General features: G+C 45.3%; 1 protein-coding gene across 2 annotated transcripts in view; it reads left to right on the top strand.

The window, feature by feature from the left end:
- CDH23 (cadherin related 23) overlaps positions 1–18,442 on the top strand; it is a 366,100-nt gene that overhangs the window by 338,404 nt on the left and 9,254 nt on the right. For both annotated transcript variants that reach the window (XM_081913082.1, XM_081913083.1), the window contains exons 45-58: positions 401–859; positions 2,770–2,886; positions 3,033–3,257; positions 4,835–5,004; positions 5,729–5,866; positions 7,156–7,275; positions 8,610–8,787; positions 10,712–10,923; positions 12,244–12,438; positions 13,980–14,090; positions 15,186–15,315; positions 16,166–16,429; positions 16,819–16,980; positions 18,031–18,287. In XM_081913082.1, coding sequence (XP_081769208.1) covers positions 401–859; positions 2,770–2,886; positions 3,033–3,257; positions 4,835–5,004; positions 5,729–5,866; positions 7,156–7,275; positions 8,610–8,787; positions 10,712–10,923; positions 12,244–12,438; positions 13,980–14,090; positions 15,186–15,315; positions 16,166–16,429; positions 16,819–16,980; positions 18,031–18,287 — 2,738 coding nt within the window. The remainder of the gene's footprint in view (positions 1–400; positions 860–2,769; positions 2,887–3,032; positions 3,258–4,834; positions 5,005–5,728; positions 5,867–7,155; positions 7,276–8,609; positions 8,788–10,711; positions 10,924–12,243; positions 12,439–13,979; positions 14,091–15,185; positions 15,316–16,165; positions 16,430–16,818; positions 16,981–18,030; positions 18,288–18,442) is intronic.

Consider the following 18,442-nt stretch of genomic DNA (forward strand, 5'->3'; position numbering starts at 1 on the left):
ACCACCCCTCCACACACACACAGCTTAAAAGGCCATCCATTATTTAATTAGCCAAAGGCCTATGTTTTTGCCTGGCACCTCAAGATATATAACGAAGGCGCCAGGCGAGCTTCCCTGGGGAGAACATTCCACAAGCGGGAATTCTACAATCTGATGGAGTTCATTTAGCTCTTTTGGCCCTATCTGTTCCCCATATGTTCTTTACAAATTGTAGGAAGGAGGTATTTCATATCATAGTATCGTCACATGTCTATATCTTAATGAGCTTTCTTTATAGCAGGCTTTAGCAGGGAAAGACTGCTGGAGACAACAGTTTGTGGGACTGATCCTAGATGACAGCTCTTGTGTTCTAAGGATTAAGGTAACTGAAAAGCTCTCACAGTCTGGGTGTCCCCCCTAGGTTTTTCTGTTCTCCAGGTAATGGCAACTGACATGGATAGTGGCCTCAACCAGCAGCTGAGCTACCGGATTGAAAGTGGAGCTCAAGATAGGTTTGTGATCAACACCAACACAGGGGTGATCAGGGTGGCCAACATCAGCATAGACAGAGAAGAGAAGGACAATTACCGGTTGACGGTGATTGCTGTGGATCGAGGGACACCGCCTCTCTCTGGCACCGCCACTGTGAGCATCCTCATTGACGACGTCAATGACTCCCAGCCAGAGTTCATCAACCCCATCCAGACCGTCAGTGTCCCTGAATCGGCTGAAATAGGCACGGTTGTTGCTGAGATGACTGCAAAAGACAGAGACCTCAATCCCCGGCTGGAATACTACATCATTGAAATCCTCGCCAAAGATGATAATGATGCTCTTGTGCCTGACCAGCAGGGAGCGTTTGCAGTGGATTTTAGAACAGGTACAAGAGTCGGGAGGCTGAAACACTGCTCCAAACATGGGAGTGTAACACAGTTTCTAAGGAAAATGGCCAAAAACAAAGGAAGGCAGGAAAAATCAATACTCTATACCATTTTAACATTGAAAAGAAACATTACGGGCCCAAAACAGCATTTATAGTAACAGTTTTATCAAATGTCGCTTTGTCAGACCTTCTGTATGTTGAAGAGTTCCTAAAGTGAACAATTTATTTAGTTATTTGTGTGAACACTTTATCCCACTTTCCAGCCCTAAGAAAAAGCTCCCCGTTGTGGCTGATGTAAAACTCAGCACCACCAAGTTTCAAAAGTTAAACCTTACAATCAAAAGAACCAGAGTTTAAAATCTGCAGCCAGATATTTAAAACCATTAAAAGTTGCACTGCTGACTAAGAATGTTTTCATTGCCTATCTCAATGCTATCAGAGATGGGATTGGTCTCACCTCCTTTGGGAGGGAATTTCACAGCGGAGATGTTCTCAACACACAGTCAGGTTCGTATGAGAGAGCAAGATCTTCCAGCTATCCTGGCCCATAGCCGTTTACAGCTTTATATGTAAGCACCAGGACCTTGAATTCAGCCCAGAAATGAATATAAAAGGTCTAAAAAGGTGTGTACCACAAGTGGTTGGGCTGTTTTGCACCAGCTGCAGTGTCTGAACACTTTTCAAGGATTCCTCCACAGGGAGTACATGACAGTAATCTTAATTGTAAGGTGACCGAGGTCTGTATCATTGTCTGTAGCCAGATCTGCCTTTTCTAGGAAGGGGTGCAAGTGGACACAACTGCCAAACCTGGGCAAGACTCTCCTGGCCACAGCAGCCATTAATCTCAGAGCAGAATACAGTGAGGAAGATTCTCTCCCACCTTTTCTACTTTCTTCCCACCTCTGCTTCTCTTTCCTTTTCACGTCCTGCTCTCCCCCCCTTTTTTCTATGTCTGCCTTGCCCTTTCTGACTCTCCCTTCGCTTTCTCTGTACACTTTTGAATGGCTACTTGCTTCACTTCAACTATAACTAACTATAATCTTCTTATTTCCCTTACGGCTCTCAGACCTGCAGGTTTGATTTTTCTGTTTCTATGCGTGTGCTCAGTGTCTTCTTTCCATCTCAGTCAACACCTCCTCCATTCTCATCCTCACCATCCCTGGTTCAGTGCCGGTTTGTGTCTTGCTAGCAAAGAGCAGCCCAAACGTGCCTTCCATGCATTGTGTCACAGCCTTCACAGACTGAATGCTGAAAGCTCCTCGGAAGCACCTAGCTGCTAGGGAGTGGGAGGGGCAAGGATTTTTTAGGGTAAGTGAACTTCCGTCCTGTTCTTTGGTGGATAGGGCAGGGTACAGGATCCTGTACATTTTTACTCAGAAGGAAATGCCATTGTGTTTAATAGGGTCTACTTCCTAGTATTAATGTTCTAGACTGACGCCTTGTTCAGATTGTTTGGAAACCCTTTCACAGCAAGTATGCCTTGATACACATTCTGCATAGAACTGAAAGCATATATTCTGGTCAATATCTGAACTCATTTAACTTAGGGTGAGTCGTCATTCTCACAGAATACACTGCCTCTCAGTATCCAGGTTCGTTGAAGAAATACAAGTCTTGTTCATAATATAAAAGTATGTGGGATACAAAAGAAATGTAAAAAAACCAAACCCAAAAATATTAAATAATGTATGGTACAGAATTGGGTTGGATTGAACCAAAGGAATCTGGATGTGCTGTGTGTTTATAGATATGTTTTCTGGCTAGAGAAAATATAGGTGAAAAGAGACTAAGAAGCTTGTAAACATTTGTTAGATGAATATACTTCTTTGGCCTGTGAAAGCTCTTGCTCCCATGGTTTGAGTATGCTATTTAGTTTGAATTTGCCCCCTTCTTTTTCTTACTTTCAGGTGCTGTGAAAGTTAAGTCCACTCTAAATAGGGAGCTGGTAGCCACTTACGAAGTCACCATCTCCGTCTACGACAATGCCAGCGACGTGGTGGACCGCTCAGTTAGTGTGCCAAATGGTACGGCAATTCCTGTAATTTTCACATTAAACTGAGTCACACGATGGTGTTGAGGTCAGAAAAGGAGAGAGTATCAGTCTGGTAAATGTTCAGGTGTTTTATCCTTACTCTTTCCTCTTCTCCCCTCCCCTCTCTGCCTCTCACAGCAAAGCTGACAGTAAACATATTGGATGTCAATGATAACGCTCCTCGCTTCCGCCCTTTCGGGGCGCTGTTTTTCAAGGAAAGGATCCTGGAAGGGGCCACTCCAGGGACCACCTTGATATCCGTGTCAGCTGTAGATCCAGACAAAGGTGCTAATGGTCAGATCACTTATGAGCTACTTGACCTTTCACCTGAGGGATATGTCCAGCTGGAAGACAGCTCAGCAGGTAGGTGGGACACATGGGATCCCCACTCCCCCATTCTTACCAGGATATCCCTAAGGGATCCCTAAGGAAGGTTCTCCGTATGGGGGAGGGGAAATGTACCATTTTATTTCCCATTGTTTTCCCAATGGCACAGGAAGTTTCATTGTTTGGGCAGTCTTATGAAAATAAAGTTCGTATGAAACCTTTTCTACTTCACTCAGGTCTCTGTTAGGGCTGACCTCGATAGCCAAGTTCATTTGGCCAAGAACTAAACATACCTCCTGTATGTTCCTGCACCATTTGTTTCCTTCGTAATTTGTAGAAATTGTTTAATTATGAAGACCTATTTAACATAGCGCCATTACTGTACATGTGTAGCATAAGCCAAAAACAAAATCAAAAAACCCAACAAACGTGTCCTTGCCCCCAAGGAGATTACAAACTAAATTTAGGCTTTTGGACCTAACCTTTTTGGGAGAAGGGCAGTACAAAAGGTGCTTTCAGGTGGGCTAGTTATTGGCACAAAATTTTGTTGTTATCCTTCACTTTCTAGTGCAATGATCCCATCACTTTTCTAACTGCAAAAAAGTCCAGTAAGAAACGGTTAGCTGGCAGTGTCGTATAACTTCTGTATGGCACTATCTGGTGGAGTGTTCAATAAATTGTTCTGTGTTGTAAACAGCCAGTCTGGGATCTCTGAAAGACTGTACTAGCATGTTCTTTGCTTGTAATGCAGGAATCAGTGGACACCAGACGTTCAGCAAGCTCTCCGCAGAATCAATATTTGTGGTCCCCTTTGGTTCACATGCATGGCTTATACCCAACAGGAGGTTGGAGTTCATTGTTCTGGGCCCCCTAGTGGAGGTCAGACAGGCCCCCTTGATGTTGCATTTCCAGTACCCATGAAATACAGTTGTACCTTGGATTCCAAATGCCTTGGTAGTCGGACGTTTTGGCTCCCGAATGCCACAAACTCGAAAGTGAGTGTTCCAGTTTGTGAAGATTCTTTGGAACCCGAATGTCTGACAGGGCTTCCACAGCTTCCTATTGGCTGCAGAAGCTTCCTGCAGCCAATCAGAAGCCATGCTTTGGTTTCTGAATGTTTTGGAAGTCAAACGGACTTCCAGAACGGATTCCGTTCAAGAACCAAGGTACAATTGTACTTATTTATTCCAGCAAGCATTTTAACTGAATTCTGATTTTACAGTTTTAACCAATTTTTATTTCTGTTGTATCCTACTTAGAGACAGCTGTAATTAAGTAGTAGATAATAAAATAAATAATGTTTATCAAAAGCATTGTTTTTCCTCCAGCCAAGTGGAGCTTCATTCTTAGCATGAAATGACCACCAGACCCTTAAGATTTTCATTAGCAATGGCCCTGGACATATGTTTCGGGATAAGCATTTCGAAATTTGTCCCAAGGGCCGCAAGAGAGTCTTAACTGTCTGCCATTCCAATAGTAGAACCAGCCGTCTGTGGGCATGTCCTTTTTATTTTATTTTTAATGCCCATTCAGGATAGTTTATTAGAAGGCTGCAGAGAGGTGGGAGAAAAATTAGCATCAGTCAAAATGGCAGTCATAATCTTCTCTTTTAGGAAAAGTAATTTCCAACAGGACAGTGGACTATGAAGAAGTTCAATGGCTGAACTTCACTGTTCGGGCTTCCGACAACGGATCTCCCCGGAGATCAGCCGAGATACCAGTGCACCTAGAAATTGTGGATATCAATGACAACAACCCCATCTTCAGCCAGCCATCCTACCAGGTGAATTGAAACATGATGTCTAGGTGGGGGACAGGGACTTGGGAAGCAGGATCAGATGAAACAATTTCCTCTACTATGAAATATTATTAAGTGTCTGAAACAGCTCTATGGAGCGTAACATTCAGGACAGCATACCACCTGTGCTGTGAGATTCCGTGATAAGAATCACATTAAAATTAATCATATAGCTGCCTGTAATTTAGGAAGAGATTGAATCCAAAGACGCTCACGGGTGCGAAGAGGTCAGTGGCCCCTGGTTCACAATATATTGTGGGGAGTGAGGTGGGTGCAAGGTTAGATGGGGCTTATGTTCTATCCATCCAGTCTGAAATCTACCTCTGACCAGACAAATATCTCTGAGAAGTTCACTAGCAAGGAGATGATGGTGAAGAATTTCCTTGTTGACTGTCTGCTCCACCAGGTCCTCGGAGTCCTACTGCCTTTTTGAAAAGGAACACTCTGTTTAACCTTATCAGCTAATAGCCATTAATAGACCTATCTTCTGTCAATCAGTCTTATGTTTTTTCCAAGAATGTAACCTAATTGCCATCAACACATCCTGAAGCTGATTATTTGTTGTACAGATTAGGCTTTGTCATCGGTGATAGACAGGCAGCTCCACCACTCAGTTCGTGGCATGCATTGGGTCCGATACCCCTTTAGAATTGGGTCTGATACCAGTCAAAATGTCTGACATCATCATTTTCTCTTGTGTTTATTACAGAAACCTGTCTTTGAGGATGTCCCACTAGGCACTGTCATTCTGAGGGTCCGTGCCACAGATGCCGATTCGGGACGCTTTGCCCAAATCGAGTACAGCCTGGGAGATGGGGAGGGCAAGTTTGGGATCAACCCCAACACGGTAATAAACCAAGCCAGCCTGCAAGTCTTTGACTAACCAAGCCTCTGTTGAGTTTCGTCTCTACCCTGCTTGTATTCAGGTCTACTGAACAACTACTAACAATTTAGTGGATAGCAGAGCCACTCCCACATTTGCCTGAGATCCGCTGACTATCAGAGGGCAGGTGGTGGAAAAAGAGAAGTGCATGCATAAAGAACTCATATGCAGCCAGTAAGCGAGTAGCAGAGTTGGATGCAAATACTCACAGCTAGGGATGGACTCGACAGAGCCTGGATTCAAAAGTGGACTTACCTGATTCAGTCCAGGCAGATGTTTATTCTGTTTTATAATTTTTTTCACCTTTTCTCCAAGGCATACATGATTCCTCATTTAATCCCTACAGCCACCTTGTCAGGAAGGCTAGCCTGAAAGGCAGTGACTGGCCTCAAAGGTCACCCAGTGAGTTCCACGGCCAAGTGGGGATTTGAACCCTGGTCTCCCCTGTCCTAGTTCAACACTCCAACCATTACACCACACTGGCTCTCATGACTCGCTTCAGATCATGGGCCCAGTTTAAAACCCACGATCCAGAGGGTCCCTTTATGAGCCAGTCCAAGGACTACAGCACTGCCCTCTCTCCTTTTATAAAAGAAGTTTCCTTTTAGAAAAGCTCCAGAACAGCCACCACACAATTCGAATTATAGTTAAACCAATAGTAAACTGAGTTGGAACGTACAAATGCCCCACATGCAGCACTCAGGAGTCAAGTTGCATTTTAAGTAAGGCAGTTGCAGTCTTGGGTTGTCATAAAGCAGTCTTCTTACATCCGGGAATCAGTATATGTGGGATTACATACAGGGGAGAAGTCAGCATGGGGAAGTCAACCAAACCTCTTTATACTAGCTTGCCATAGACCAAGTAGGCAACACCCCATGTCTCATGATGCTGACTCATCACGTGATACTGAGTCAGCATTTCCCCCTAGCACAGTGTTAACTCCTTGATACCCGCAACACCTCCCAACAGACTTTACCTTTGTCACAACTGTGTCGCATATCCTTGACACATGCTATACCTAACGAAGACCCAAAGAGACCAACCCCCCAAACTGCAACGTTGGGGTCCCAGTGCAGATGTACCTTCAGTTGACTGCAATTGTCATTTTATATAGGAAAATAACTTACTGTCCAACTGAATCCCTGCTGATGCCCAAGAAGGAAAAGCAACGCGCTCCGTCTGGCAAATGCACTGCTTCCATAATGGTGCCTGAATGCATCCAATAACTTTCTAAAGGTCTTTGTGTGTTCCAGGGAGATATCTACATTATGTCAACCCTAGACCGAGAAAAGAAAGATCACTATATGTTGACTGCTGTAGCCAGAGACAATCCAGGGGCCATTTCTAGTGACCGCCGAGAGAACTCTGTGCAGGTAATCGAGTGACATGGAGGCTTCACTGCATGTTTTGGAAAACACACCTCTGTGGAAGAGGCAAAGTATCACCGTATCTGCTTTGCTCATTTATAGCGACACTCAGTATTTCCATTCCAAACTTTACTAAGAGTACAGAAAAGAAGAAAAGTTAAGTGCAGTAACAGCAAATGTGCATAAGGTTGTGACTGCATGGAAGACCAAGGCAGGAGGGGAGATTTAATAAAAACAAAAACAAAGTCATAGACTGTGTCATGGAGAAAGAGAAATACAGTAGACACTTGGGTTGCGAATGTGATCTGTGTGGGATGCACGCTCGCAACCTGCAGAGTTTGAAACCCACGTCTGCACACGCATGGGTTGTGAATTGGTGCTTCTGTGCATGCGCAAAGTGCGATTTAGCACTTCTGCACATGCACAACCACCGAAACCTGGAAGTAACCCATTCTGGTACTTCCGGGTTTCGGCGGTCTGCAACAGGAAAAAACACAACTTGAAGTGGCTGTAACCCGAGATATGACTGTAGATGTTATGGGAAGAGGGAGAAATGCATATGGGAATCATCACAATTGCTGCTCCCTAAGCTTTACATAGGAACCACGTGGCACAGGCAGGATCAGGTAAGGAAAACCATACCAGCATCAGATGCTGAACTGCAGAGGGGAGGATTACTGAGACAGTTCCAATTTACATGGACTCTTCAATGTTTTCAGTGCCACGTGGGACAGGACAACAAATGCCACTCCCATTATGCAAGGATCCCCGTCTGCATCAGGATTGGCTAAATATTTTCAGCCCAAGGCCTGCATTGGTGGTCAGCCACCCCTCCAAGGGCCACATCACCAGCAGTAGGTATGGCCAAAGTATATGTGTATGCATCTGTACACAGCCTTGAGGCCTGCAGACCACAGACACATAACACAAACTGCACATGCTCTGGAATGGTAAAAATGCTGCCTTAAAGAGCAGGGAGAGGTCTTTATCTGTGATCTTAACACTGTGACGCTTCACAGTCAGCACTGGCAATAAGAGCCCTAAAGATCGGGCAAAGGAATTTTATCTCCCAATCAGGAAATAAAGTACTCTGCTCTTTAGAGATTGCACTCTATATAGCGGACTAGAGCACTTCTTCTGATCAGACTGAAAGATAAAGCTGTAGGGGCTGATTCCTAGAAAAATACCCGTAAAAAAAGATGAGCCAGCTAAGTGAGGGTTTTTTTGTATCCACTTGGTGTGCGCACCATTGTGATGGGAGGATCGTGATGTCCATGTGCTCCAGTCTTCTAAGGGGCTTCTCCGCCCACAACTACATTATTGGTTTGCTTTGATTTCAGGTGGTGATTACAGTTTTGGATATCAATGACTGCCGACCCCAATTTGCCAAAAAACAGTATAGCACCAGTGTGTATGAAAACGAGCCAGGAGGGACTTCTGTGATCACAATGACTGCTACTGACCTTGACGAGGGAGACAACGGAATGGTGACCTACAATATTGAAGGACCTGGAGTAGGTATGTAGCTTCATGAACGGAGAAGGTTTGTAGAGAGGTGGGAAGAAAGAGAGCGAGACGGGTTAAAATCCCAGAAATCATCAAAAGCACAAAAAGGCTGGCTTTCTTTCCATTTTACAAAAAAGAGAGCAGGCAATTGATCACTGTGTAGATGTAGACAATATTGCTTTGTATGATGTTCTTGGTTCTTGGTGTTAATTATTACCAGTTTCACATAGGAGTTGCAATGGGCAAAATGATTTGTAATGCCTTTACCTTCACAATAACCCTGCGGATTGGGTTACTGTTCCCATTCATTACTTGAAGTGTCAGTGCAGAGGTAGATCTTGAATCCAGATCTCTCCGGGAGACCATGCTGGCTTTTACTTTTGCTTCGGCTCTCTTCTGCCAAGTGGGAAGAAGGCATCCAGATATGGGTCAATTCCTCCTACTGTCCAGGATAGGCAGGGTCAGGTAACATAGATTTGAAGACATAGGCTGGCTGGGGAGACTCTACCCTTCCCTGCATCACCCAGGTTCAGAAAAGCTTTCCATCCTCACCAGTTTTTGGGCAGTCTTCTCAATTTTTTCCCCATCTTAGATTTTGTCCTTTCTTCTCACTGTACACTTCTTCCTCTTTGTTCTGCTTTTTCTTCTGCTTAACGTCCACTCTCTACAGATTTTCTTCTCCTTTGAGCAATGGGTCTAGCGGGGAAAGGGAAAAATGAGAAAAGCAAAGAAGTATTATTACCAGGCCTGTAAGGAGCAGTCACAGAAGAATTGGTGTCAGTGCCACTAAGCCTGCTGCCTTGACAACTGCTAGGGTGCCCCCAGAGGTGCACAATATCAGCTGCAAAGCCTTTTGCCTTTCTCCTGTGAAGCAGGAATGCACCATACCACACCTCATGATCAGACTTGCTTGGCTTGAATATTCATTACGCTCCCTCCAGTGGTGGGTCTGCCCATAGTAACTCGACAGGGAAATTCCTCTAGAGCAGGGTTTCCCAAACTTGGGCTTCCAGCTATTTTGGGACTTCAGTTCCCATCATGCCTGATCACTGATCTTGTTAGCTAGGGATAATGGGAGTTGTAGTCTGGCAACAGCTGGCGACCCAGGTTTGGAAAAGCCTGCGCTAGAGTGTTGGTCTTCAACTGGTGGGTCAAAACCCACTAACAGCTTGCAATAGCAACAGCACCATCATATGAGAAGAAAGGAAGGAAGGAAGGAAGGAAGGAAGGAAGGAAGGAAGGAAGGAAGGAAGGAAGGAAGGAAGGAAGGAAGGAAGGAAGGAAGGAAGGAAGGAAAGAAAGAAAGAAAGAAAGAAAGAAAGAAAGAAAGAAAGAAAGAAAGAAAGAAAGAAAGAAAGAAAGAAAGAAAGAAAGAAAGAAAGAGGTCTCCAAATGCTTGTTTGGGTTAAAGGTAGATCCCAGGTCTGGAAATATTGAAAGCTCCTTCTCTGCTTCATGGCTGAGTGGGAATTTGAACCCTGTTCTCTTTGAGGCAAAGGGAAATACCTTTCTTCTGAAACTTGTATCCTTCCCACTTGTTTAAGGAGAGAACTAAAAATAACAGTTTTAACCTTTTCGGTGCTGTTTAGCCTTTTATCTGCTTTTTAAAAAAGTAGCAGTGATTTTTGAGTTTCCACAGGAACGTCAGCACTTCCGAGAAATTTTGTAGGCAGCCCTAAAAGTATGAAATTTGCTGCGTGAGCCAGATATGTGCTGTTGCTACTAAACTTATTATTGTCTGGATTCAATTATTTAGTCTGATGTATCATTTGGGAGTAAATAAATTGAAGATGAATGAATTTATTGTTTGTTCACACACATTCCTTTGTCTCCATTTTGCTATTTGTTGAATAAGTTTATTGAAGTAAACTTGCAAAGGTTTGTTTCCTTAGTGCAATAATTAATACAGTGTCTGTACCATCTCTTCTTCCTGTAGAGGCCTTCAGAATTCACAAGGACTCAGGGCTCATAACAACTCGCAGGCGCCTACAGTCTTATGAGAGGTTCAACCTCACAGTTCTGGCCACTGACAAAGGGAGACCACCTCTCTGGGGAACAACTATGCTCCAAGTAGATGTTATTGACATCAACGATAACCGTCCATTATTTATCCGTCCCCCCAATGGAACTATCTTGCACATTAAAGAGGTAAATCCCTATCTAGAATTTCTCATGCTTCTGATAAACGATACAGTAGTCCAGGGTTGGCCTTCTGTAGCTTTATGCAGCCAGCTGATTTGGAGCCAGCTGATTTAATGGTGTAGATTCCCACAGCAGAAAGTATATCTGCTCTGATCCGTGCTTCGTCTCTCACCTGCTTTCCTGAACAGAAGCACATTTGATCATTCTCAATCTTAGGTACAGTAATGAGTAATTGGATATTATTAGGATGCACACAGTCGCTCTGGCTGCGCTATTGAGGGGGAAAATCAAAATTCTGCTTTTCTTTATGAACAAAGCAATGACTAGAACTGAAATGATGCATCTGTCCATCAGGTGGCAGCAATGCAAACGGATGAGAAAGGTGCCTGAGTACGAATATAAAAGTGATGTGTATTGCTCAGCTTGAGCTAACATGGCACCTCAGACTGGGCTAGAACAGGACGATGATGGCGTCTTACTTTCACCTGCTCTCTGTATTATACAACTTGAGAGTACTGACGAACCTGATCTTAAAGTAATGTGTGAGCTGTCCTGAGAACATGATGGTGCTTCTGCACATCAGAGGCTCTGCTTAGAAGCTTATAGGCTTCTAAGTTCAGAAGTTTAAAGGTATTGGCTGCAAGAGCTCTAAGTACAAGTTTGGCAGGCCATTCTGCTTTGACGAACCTTTAATGAAGGGAAGTGTGTGTGTGTGTGTGTGTGTGTAGGGATTTATGGTTCATAGGACGTAAAGGTAAAGGGACCCCTGACCATTAGGTCCAGTCGTGACCAACTCTGGGGTTGCGGCGCTCATCTCGCTTTATTGGCCGAGGGAGCCGGCGTACAACTTCCAGGTCATGTGGCCAGCATGACTAAGCCGCTTCTGACGAACCGGAGCAGCGCACGGAAACGCCGTTTACCTTCCTGCCGGAGCGGTACCTATTTATCTACTTGCACTTTGACGTGATTTTGAACTGCTAGGTTGGCAGGAACTGGGACTGAGCAACGGGAGCTCACCCCGTCACAGGGATTCGAACCGCCAACCTTCTGATCAGCAAGTCCTAGGCTCTGTCGTTTAACCAACAGCGCCACCCGCGTCCCAATCTGTTTTGATGAACCTTTAATGAAGGGAAGTGTGTGTGTGTGTGTGTGTGTGTGTGTCTGTCTGTCTGTCTGTCTGTCTCTCTCTCTCTCTCTCTCTCTCTGTGTGTGTGTGTGTGTGTAGGGAATTATGGTTCATAGGACATACTGTTCCCCAATAGACGCTTCTAGACTTGTATCCTTAAAAGCTTCCCCAGGCGATACAATATTTGTGTCTTCAAACAGGAAATCCCTCTCCGATCCAACGTGTATGAAGTCTACGCCACAGATAAGGACGAGGGTCTCAATGGAGCTGTGCAGTACACCTTCCTCAAAACCGGCGCAGGGAACAAAGACTGGGAATACTTCACCATCGACCCAAACAGCGGGCTCATCCAGACAGCAATGAGGCTGGACCGAGAGAAACAAGCTGTGTACAGCGTAAGTCCCCTGGTCAGGAATGCTGGGACATTCACGGAAGTAGCCCATGTGGTTCTTTGTCCACAGCTGTGGCCCTCATTGCTCAGAAGGCTGCCAAGTCCAGCCTGCCAAAGATGTGTCCCAGTGCTGCGATGGTGCCCATGGGAACATGATTGGGGATGTGGTGAAGCTGCAGTAAAGATGTGTGCTTAAACCAGACCTAGAACCAGCATGATAGTGCAGCCTTCCAGGTGCTCAGTCAATTCCTCACTTGAGCTATGTGCAGCCCCATACATAGGGATCCATCAGCACAGACCACAGGTAGGTCTGAAAGATTAGGAGCACTGCTCCCCCCCTTCCAGGTGCAGAGATGTTGTAGATGTGATCTGAAGTGTGAAGCCAGCTCCTTCCTGCTCAGTTCCTTTCCTAACTCTCTCTGTTTCTTTCTGTGGCTTCTGTTTCTTCTTTAATCCATGGACGGCTCCACAAGCCTCTTATAGGGGTCCACTGCAATGCTGTCACAGGTTCAACCTGTTAATGTGGGCCGGGGTGGGGAGCCTCCATCCCATGGGGCCAGGTTGGTCCCGATTTGGACCACAAAGCCATTTCCCCCAAACCATGCCCACCTGTCCCATACCTGACATCCAATGTGAGCTCAGGTGTGGGGCCGACAGAAACACGGCTGGATTCCATAGGGAACTCGGTCACACAGCCAATCACTGCAGAAAGTGGGTTGGGAGTCACTGTCCATCTGCTGACGGGCAGTGGGTTCAAGTCTGTTGGATTGACTGCACAACCAACATGGTACTTGACTGTACAGTGGTACCTCGGGTTAAGAACTTACCGTAATTCGTTCCGGAGGTCCGTTCTTAACCTGAAACTGTTCTTAACCTGAGGTACCACTTTAGCTAATGGGGCCTCCCACTGCTGCTGCCGCGCCGCCGCCACACGATTCCTGTTCTCATCCTGAAGCAAAGTTCTTAACCTGAGGTAATATTTCTGGGTTAGCAGATTCTGTAACCTGAAGAGTCTGTAACCTGAGGTACCACTGTAAATCTGGCCCCCTCAGAAAGTAGGTTGGCCACCCGCTGCTTAGTACTTACAAGCAAGGCAAAGCACCCTAGCACTACAGTTCCCATGCACCCAGCTGCCAGCGGCTTAGGAAGTGCAGCACCAAGGTGCCACCTGCCACCTGTCCAATTTGGCCTGTGAGAGTAGGAACTGATCAGGATCAGAGCCACTGAGTCAAAAAGGCTCCCCTACCCCACCTCCTGATGGTAGCCAGTCAGGCTATTAAAATGAGGAAGAAATTAAGCTACTTATTAGTTCTAATCCCGTGTAATGCCATCAGAGGCAGAACTGAGACACTGAACCAGCTTTCTGTTCTTCATTTTATATCCTAAATTAAGAAATGCCCCTGTTGCCTATTTCCCCTTTCTGACTCAAAGGACTGGCTAGGGAGTAGAGTCTTCCCTTTGGCATGGGGAGGAACTTTTGAGCTTCCCTTTTACAGACCAGGTGTTGTTGTTGTTTTTTTGTATGTGTGTGTGTTCCTCCTGCAGCTGATCATTGTGGCATGTGACCAAGGCCAACCACCTTACGAGACCATGCAGCCCCTCCAGGTGGCTCTGGATGATATAGATGACAACGAGCCCGTCTTCCTGAGGCCGCCTGTAAGCAGGTCTATCCCTTCCCCTTTTGGACTTCATTGGAGCTGTGGAATACCAGGTCCCAAAATAACAATCGGGTTCCTTCGGGAGCAATACAGGGAACGGTTGTTCTTACCTCCACCTCGCAGGATGCAGTTTGCAGAATGCGTTCAACGTAATAGTTTCTTGGAGTCCCTGGAAATTCTGGGAAGTCTTTGATCTTGGAGAAATGTTCAGTTATCCGTAGGGGAAAGTTTCTTCTCGCTTCATTTCTGCTACAGCAGCAGATAAATAGGAAATACCCATTGTCTGAGATGTATGCATGGGAGACCTTTGGGAAAGGATGGTAGCATAGTTTTTGGCATAATGTCAGGGAGGTTTTCGGCGAAGAGGTTATGCTATGATATTAGGAGTTCACAACGCCGTTGCATCAAGCTATGCACTGTTCACCCTCCTCTCAAGGCTTTTTTCATCTGCAGTTTTTGAATCTTAAAATCTTATGAGTAGTGTTCATATAGATACAGTGGTACCTTGTTTTTCAAACGTAATCCATCCTGGAAGACTCAAGCCAGAAGCCTCAATACGGAAAACTCAAAACGGAAGCCGCATTTCCTGTTCGACTTCCAAGGCACGTTCAAAAACTGAGGCACTTACTTCTGGGTTTTTGGCATTCGAAAACAAAAACATTTGACTACGGAGACATTCAAAAACCGAGGTACCACTGTACTTGGATGACAGTTTAACTCCTTAAAAAATTAGTAAAGCTGGGGGGGATTTTTTTTTTTAAAGCTCTTGAAATGGAAAGAAAGAAAATAGCTAAGACTTTCAAGGATGAGCAAAGGGAAAAGTTAGGTTGCTTCTTTTGGCTGTCTTTATATATCTTGTATTATTGGTCGCACCTCAAATTTTATTTGAGGTTCAATAAAATATTTTGCTTGCAGTTCAATATGGTTTGTGACCTGATATTCCGCCACCCCCAAATGCAATTCATTCAGTCAGTTGTTGATTGTATTGCACATTGTTTACTGTTTGTGACTTTATGCTTGTCTGTTTTTGCTACCTTTTAACATGTGGTTTTTTTCCTCTCTATCTCACCATCTCTCCCCACATCTCCTGCAGAAAGGGTCTCCCCCTTACCAGGTTCTTTCTGTGCCTGAACACTCACGTCCTGGTACAGTTGTGGGCAATGTCACTGGAGCAGTAGATGCTGACGAGGGCTCCAACGCTATCGTCTATTACTTCATTGCAGGTAGACTTCATTTCTTTTTCTAGACTGTCCTTTGATGGTTTTCACGCTGCTTTGTTCTTGTATCATCCTTGCTTGCACCGACCGTTCAGTGTTTTAAAGGGGGGGCAACTCCCTATTTACCCCATTCCACTTCCACCCCCTTGTGATACCAATAACAGCACGTGCATCAGCAGTCGTGTGCATGCCAATTGTGCACAAATGGGGAGTTGCCTGTATGTATGAATGTATGTGTGTTTAGAAGCTCAGTTCCACAGCTGCAGGAGCAGGTGGTGCTGTGGTCTAAACCACTGAGCCTCTTGAACTTGCTGATCAGAAGATCCACGGTTTGAATCCCCATGACGGGGTGAGCTCCCGTTGCTTTGTCCCAGCTCCTTCCAACCTAGCAGTTCAAAAGCATGCCAGTGCAAGTAGATAAATCGGTACCACTGTGGCAGGAAGGTAACCGGCGTTTCCATGCGCTCTGGCTTCCATCACAGAGTTCTGTTGCACCAGAAGCAGTTTAGTCATGCTGGCCACATGACATGGAAAGCTGTCTGTGAACAAACACTGGTTCTCTTGGCCTGAAACGAGATGAGCACTGCACCCCATAGTTACTTTTGACTGGGCTTAACCGTCCAGGGGTCCTTTAGCTTTACCTTTCACCTCCACAGCTACCTCCTTGAGTGCCCACCTGGAAGGACTAGCCCATGAACATTGGATAATGGGATTGAAGGGTGAAAGAAATGGAGGAAACCTAATTGGAATTTCTCCTCCCCACTCACCCACACTAATACGACTACAGAAATCTCATTTTAGAGAGGAACAAATTTTAAACAAAACTGGCTAGTTCTCTCTCTTTTTTTTTTTTCAGCTGGTAACAGAGAGAATAATTTCCAGCTGAGTCGGGAAGGAAAATTGCAGGTGTTGCGGGACTTGGACCGAGAGAAAGAAGCTTTCTACTCTATCATTGTCAAAGCCTCTAGCAATAGGAACTGGTCACCTCCCCAGGGTCGCCGGGCAACCAGGATCCAAGCCATGGATCTCAGCACTGATGCTACTCTGCAAGAAGTACGGATCTTTTTGGAAGACATTAATGACCAACCTCCCCGGTTCACCAAATCAGAATACACGGCAGGTAGGGATGGTTCCACTTGAGCAATGCCCATTCTAACTGAATTACTGCGATTTTAGAAGAAGAAAAATCTAGGTCGCAAAACTGTATATGATTTGTGCATAAGCACATTCAGAATAGGGGGCTAGTGACCTCTCTTTACCATGATGTAAAATAGGATCTTTAAGACAGGGGCGCCTTGGACTACAGCTCCCATGATCTCAGATCATTGGCCATGCTAGCCAGGGCTGATGGGAGTTGTAGTCCAACAACAGCCAGAGGGCCACAGGTTGGCCACCCTTGATGTAGGTATTATTTCCCAAGAAATGACTTCTACTTCTGTTATTTTCTCCCTCTGGGGCTTTTCCTTTGTCACTTCTCTGCCTCACCCCACCCTACTCCCTTTCCGAAAGGGGTAGCAACAGATGCAAAAGTGGGTTCCGAACTGATCAAGCTTGTTGCATTGGATGCCGATGTGGGAAACAATAGCCTGGTTTTGTACAGCATTCTGGGTATCCGTTACATCAAGCAACATTCCAACGACTCTGAGGAGGTGGCCAACATTTTCAGCATTGGTAAGAGAGGCAACAGCATGCATGGGGAGGGACCCGTGCCAAGTGAACTGTCTCGCTCGTTTGTGCTGCATTTGGTTAGCCCTGCTATAGTGAAGGCCAAGGCCGGACCAACATATTTTGGCACCTGAGGCGGACTCCAAAATGGTGCCCACTTCCCTGTCAGGGAAGAATGGGTGAGGGAAGATCAACATCAGGAGCAAAGGGGGGGAGGGAGAAAAGATTGACACCGGGATCTGCTGTCCCTGTGGACTCTGCCACCTGAGGCAGTCTCCTCATGGGTGGGCCTGCCCTCGTAAGGGCAAAACATTGTGTGCTAATAGAGCCATGGTCATATAATCCATAAGGCTGCTAATCAGTCATGCTTGAGAAAAGTTGCTGACAGGGATGCTGCCATACAACAAAGACTGCTTTGTATTATCTTCAGCATCTCTTTGCTGGAGATTACACTATAGCAAGGTTTCGCAAACTTGGGTCTCTACCTGTTTTTGGACTACAACCCCTGTCGTCCCTGGCTAGCAGGACCAATGGTCAGGGATAATGGGAACTGTAGTCCAAAAACAGCTGGAGACCCAGGCTGAGGAAACTTTGCACTATACTGTGGCAAGTTTTTGAGTATAACAGTGTCACAGAACAAAACAAGTCTTTCTGTTATACTTAAAATGTCTGCCTGCTTTGTTCCTCTTTAAGTAGGTCTTGGTTGCTGCAAATACAAGGGAGCCACTGTTTAATTGGTCTTGGAAGTGTATTAAACTAAAGGTTAATCCACATGTATTTGGAGCAATCATGTGGTACAGTCCTGTTTGGTATATACCATTTCAGGCTGCAATGACTGTTCTTTAAAAAATATCACAAGCATTTAGAAAACTAGCACTTCAGAGAGGTGGTTAGGCTAAAACCTTATAACCTGCTGTGCTGCTTTTATGTTCAGGAAGGTTTTTACATGGAGAAGCATGCTGCCTCCCACACGCAGCCTCAAATGGCACAATCTCAACAAGGCTGCATCATGTGATATTCTGACCATGCAGGGTCACTTGTTGGTTCTTCTCAAAGGTAACCTAGATGGGATTCTTCGAACCTTTGACCTCTTCACTGCTTACAATCCTGGCTACTTTGTGGTGGATGTCATGGCCTCAGACCTGGCTGGTCACAACGACACTGCGGTTGTGGGGATCTATATCTTGCGGGATGACCAACGGGTGAAGATTATAATCAATGAGATCCCAGATAAAGTACGGCAATTTGAGGAAGAGTTCATCAGCCTATTGTCAAACATCACGGGGGCCATTGTCAATACGGATGACGTTCAGGTAACTGCTGCTTTGGGGCAGCACATTCATTTTCTTAACAAGAGGTTGATCTTTCTTTCTCAGTCAAAGAAATAGAGGTGGAAAACTGGCCAATTTCCTGGCAAAACCAGCCTTTGCAGGTGCGTGCCCTGGAGCCATCTAGTCACAGGGAAATG

The sequence above is a fragment of the Podarcis melisellensis genome (assembly GCF_964234715.1).
Source record: "Podarcis melisellensis genome assembly, chromosome: 5".
In the NCBI taxonomy this organism is placed as follows: domain Eukaryota; kingdom Metazoa; phylum Chordata; class Lepidosauria; order Squamata; family Lacertidae; genus Podarcis; species Podarcis melisellensis.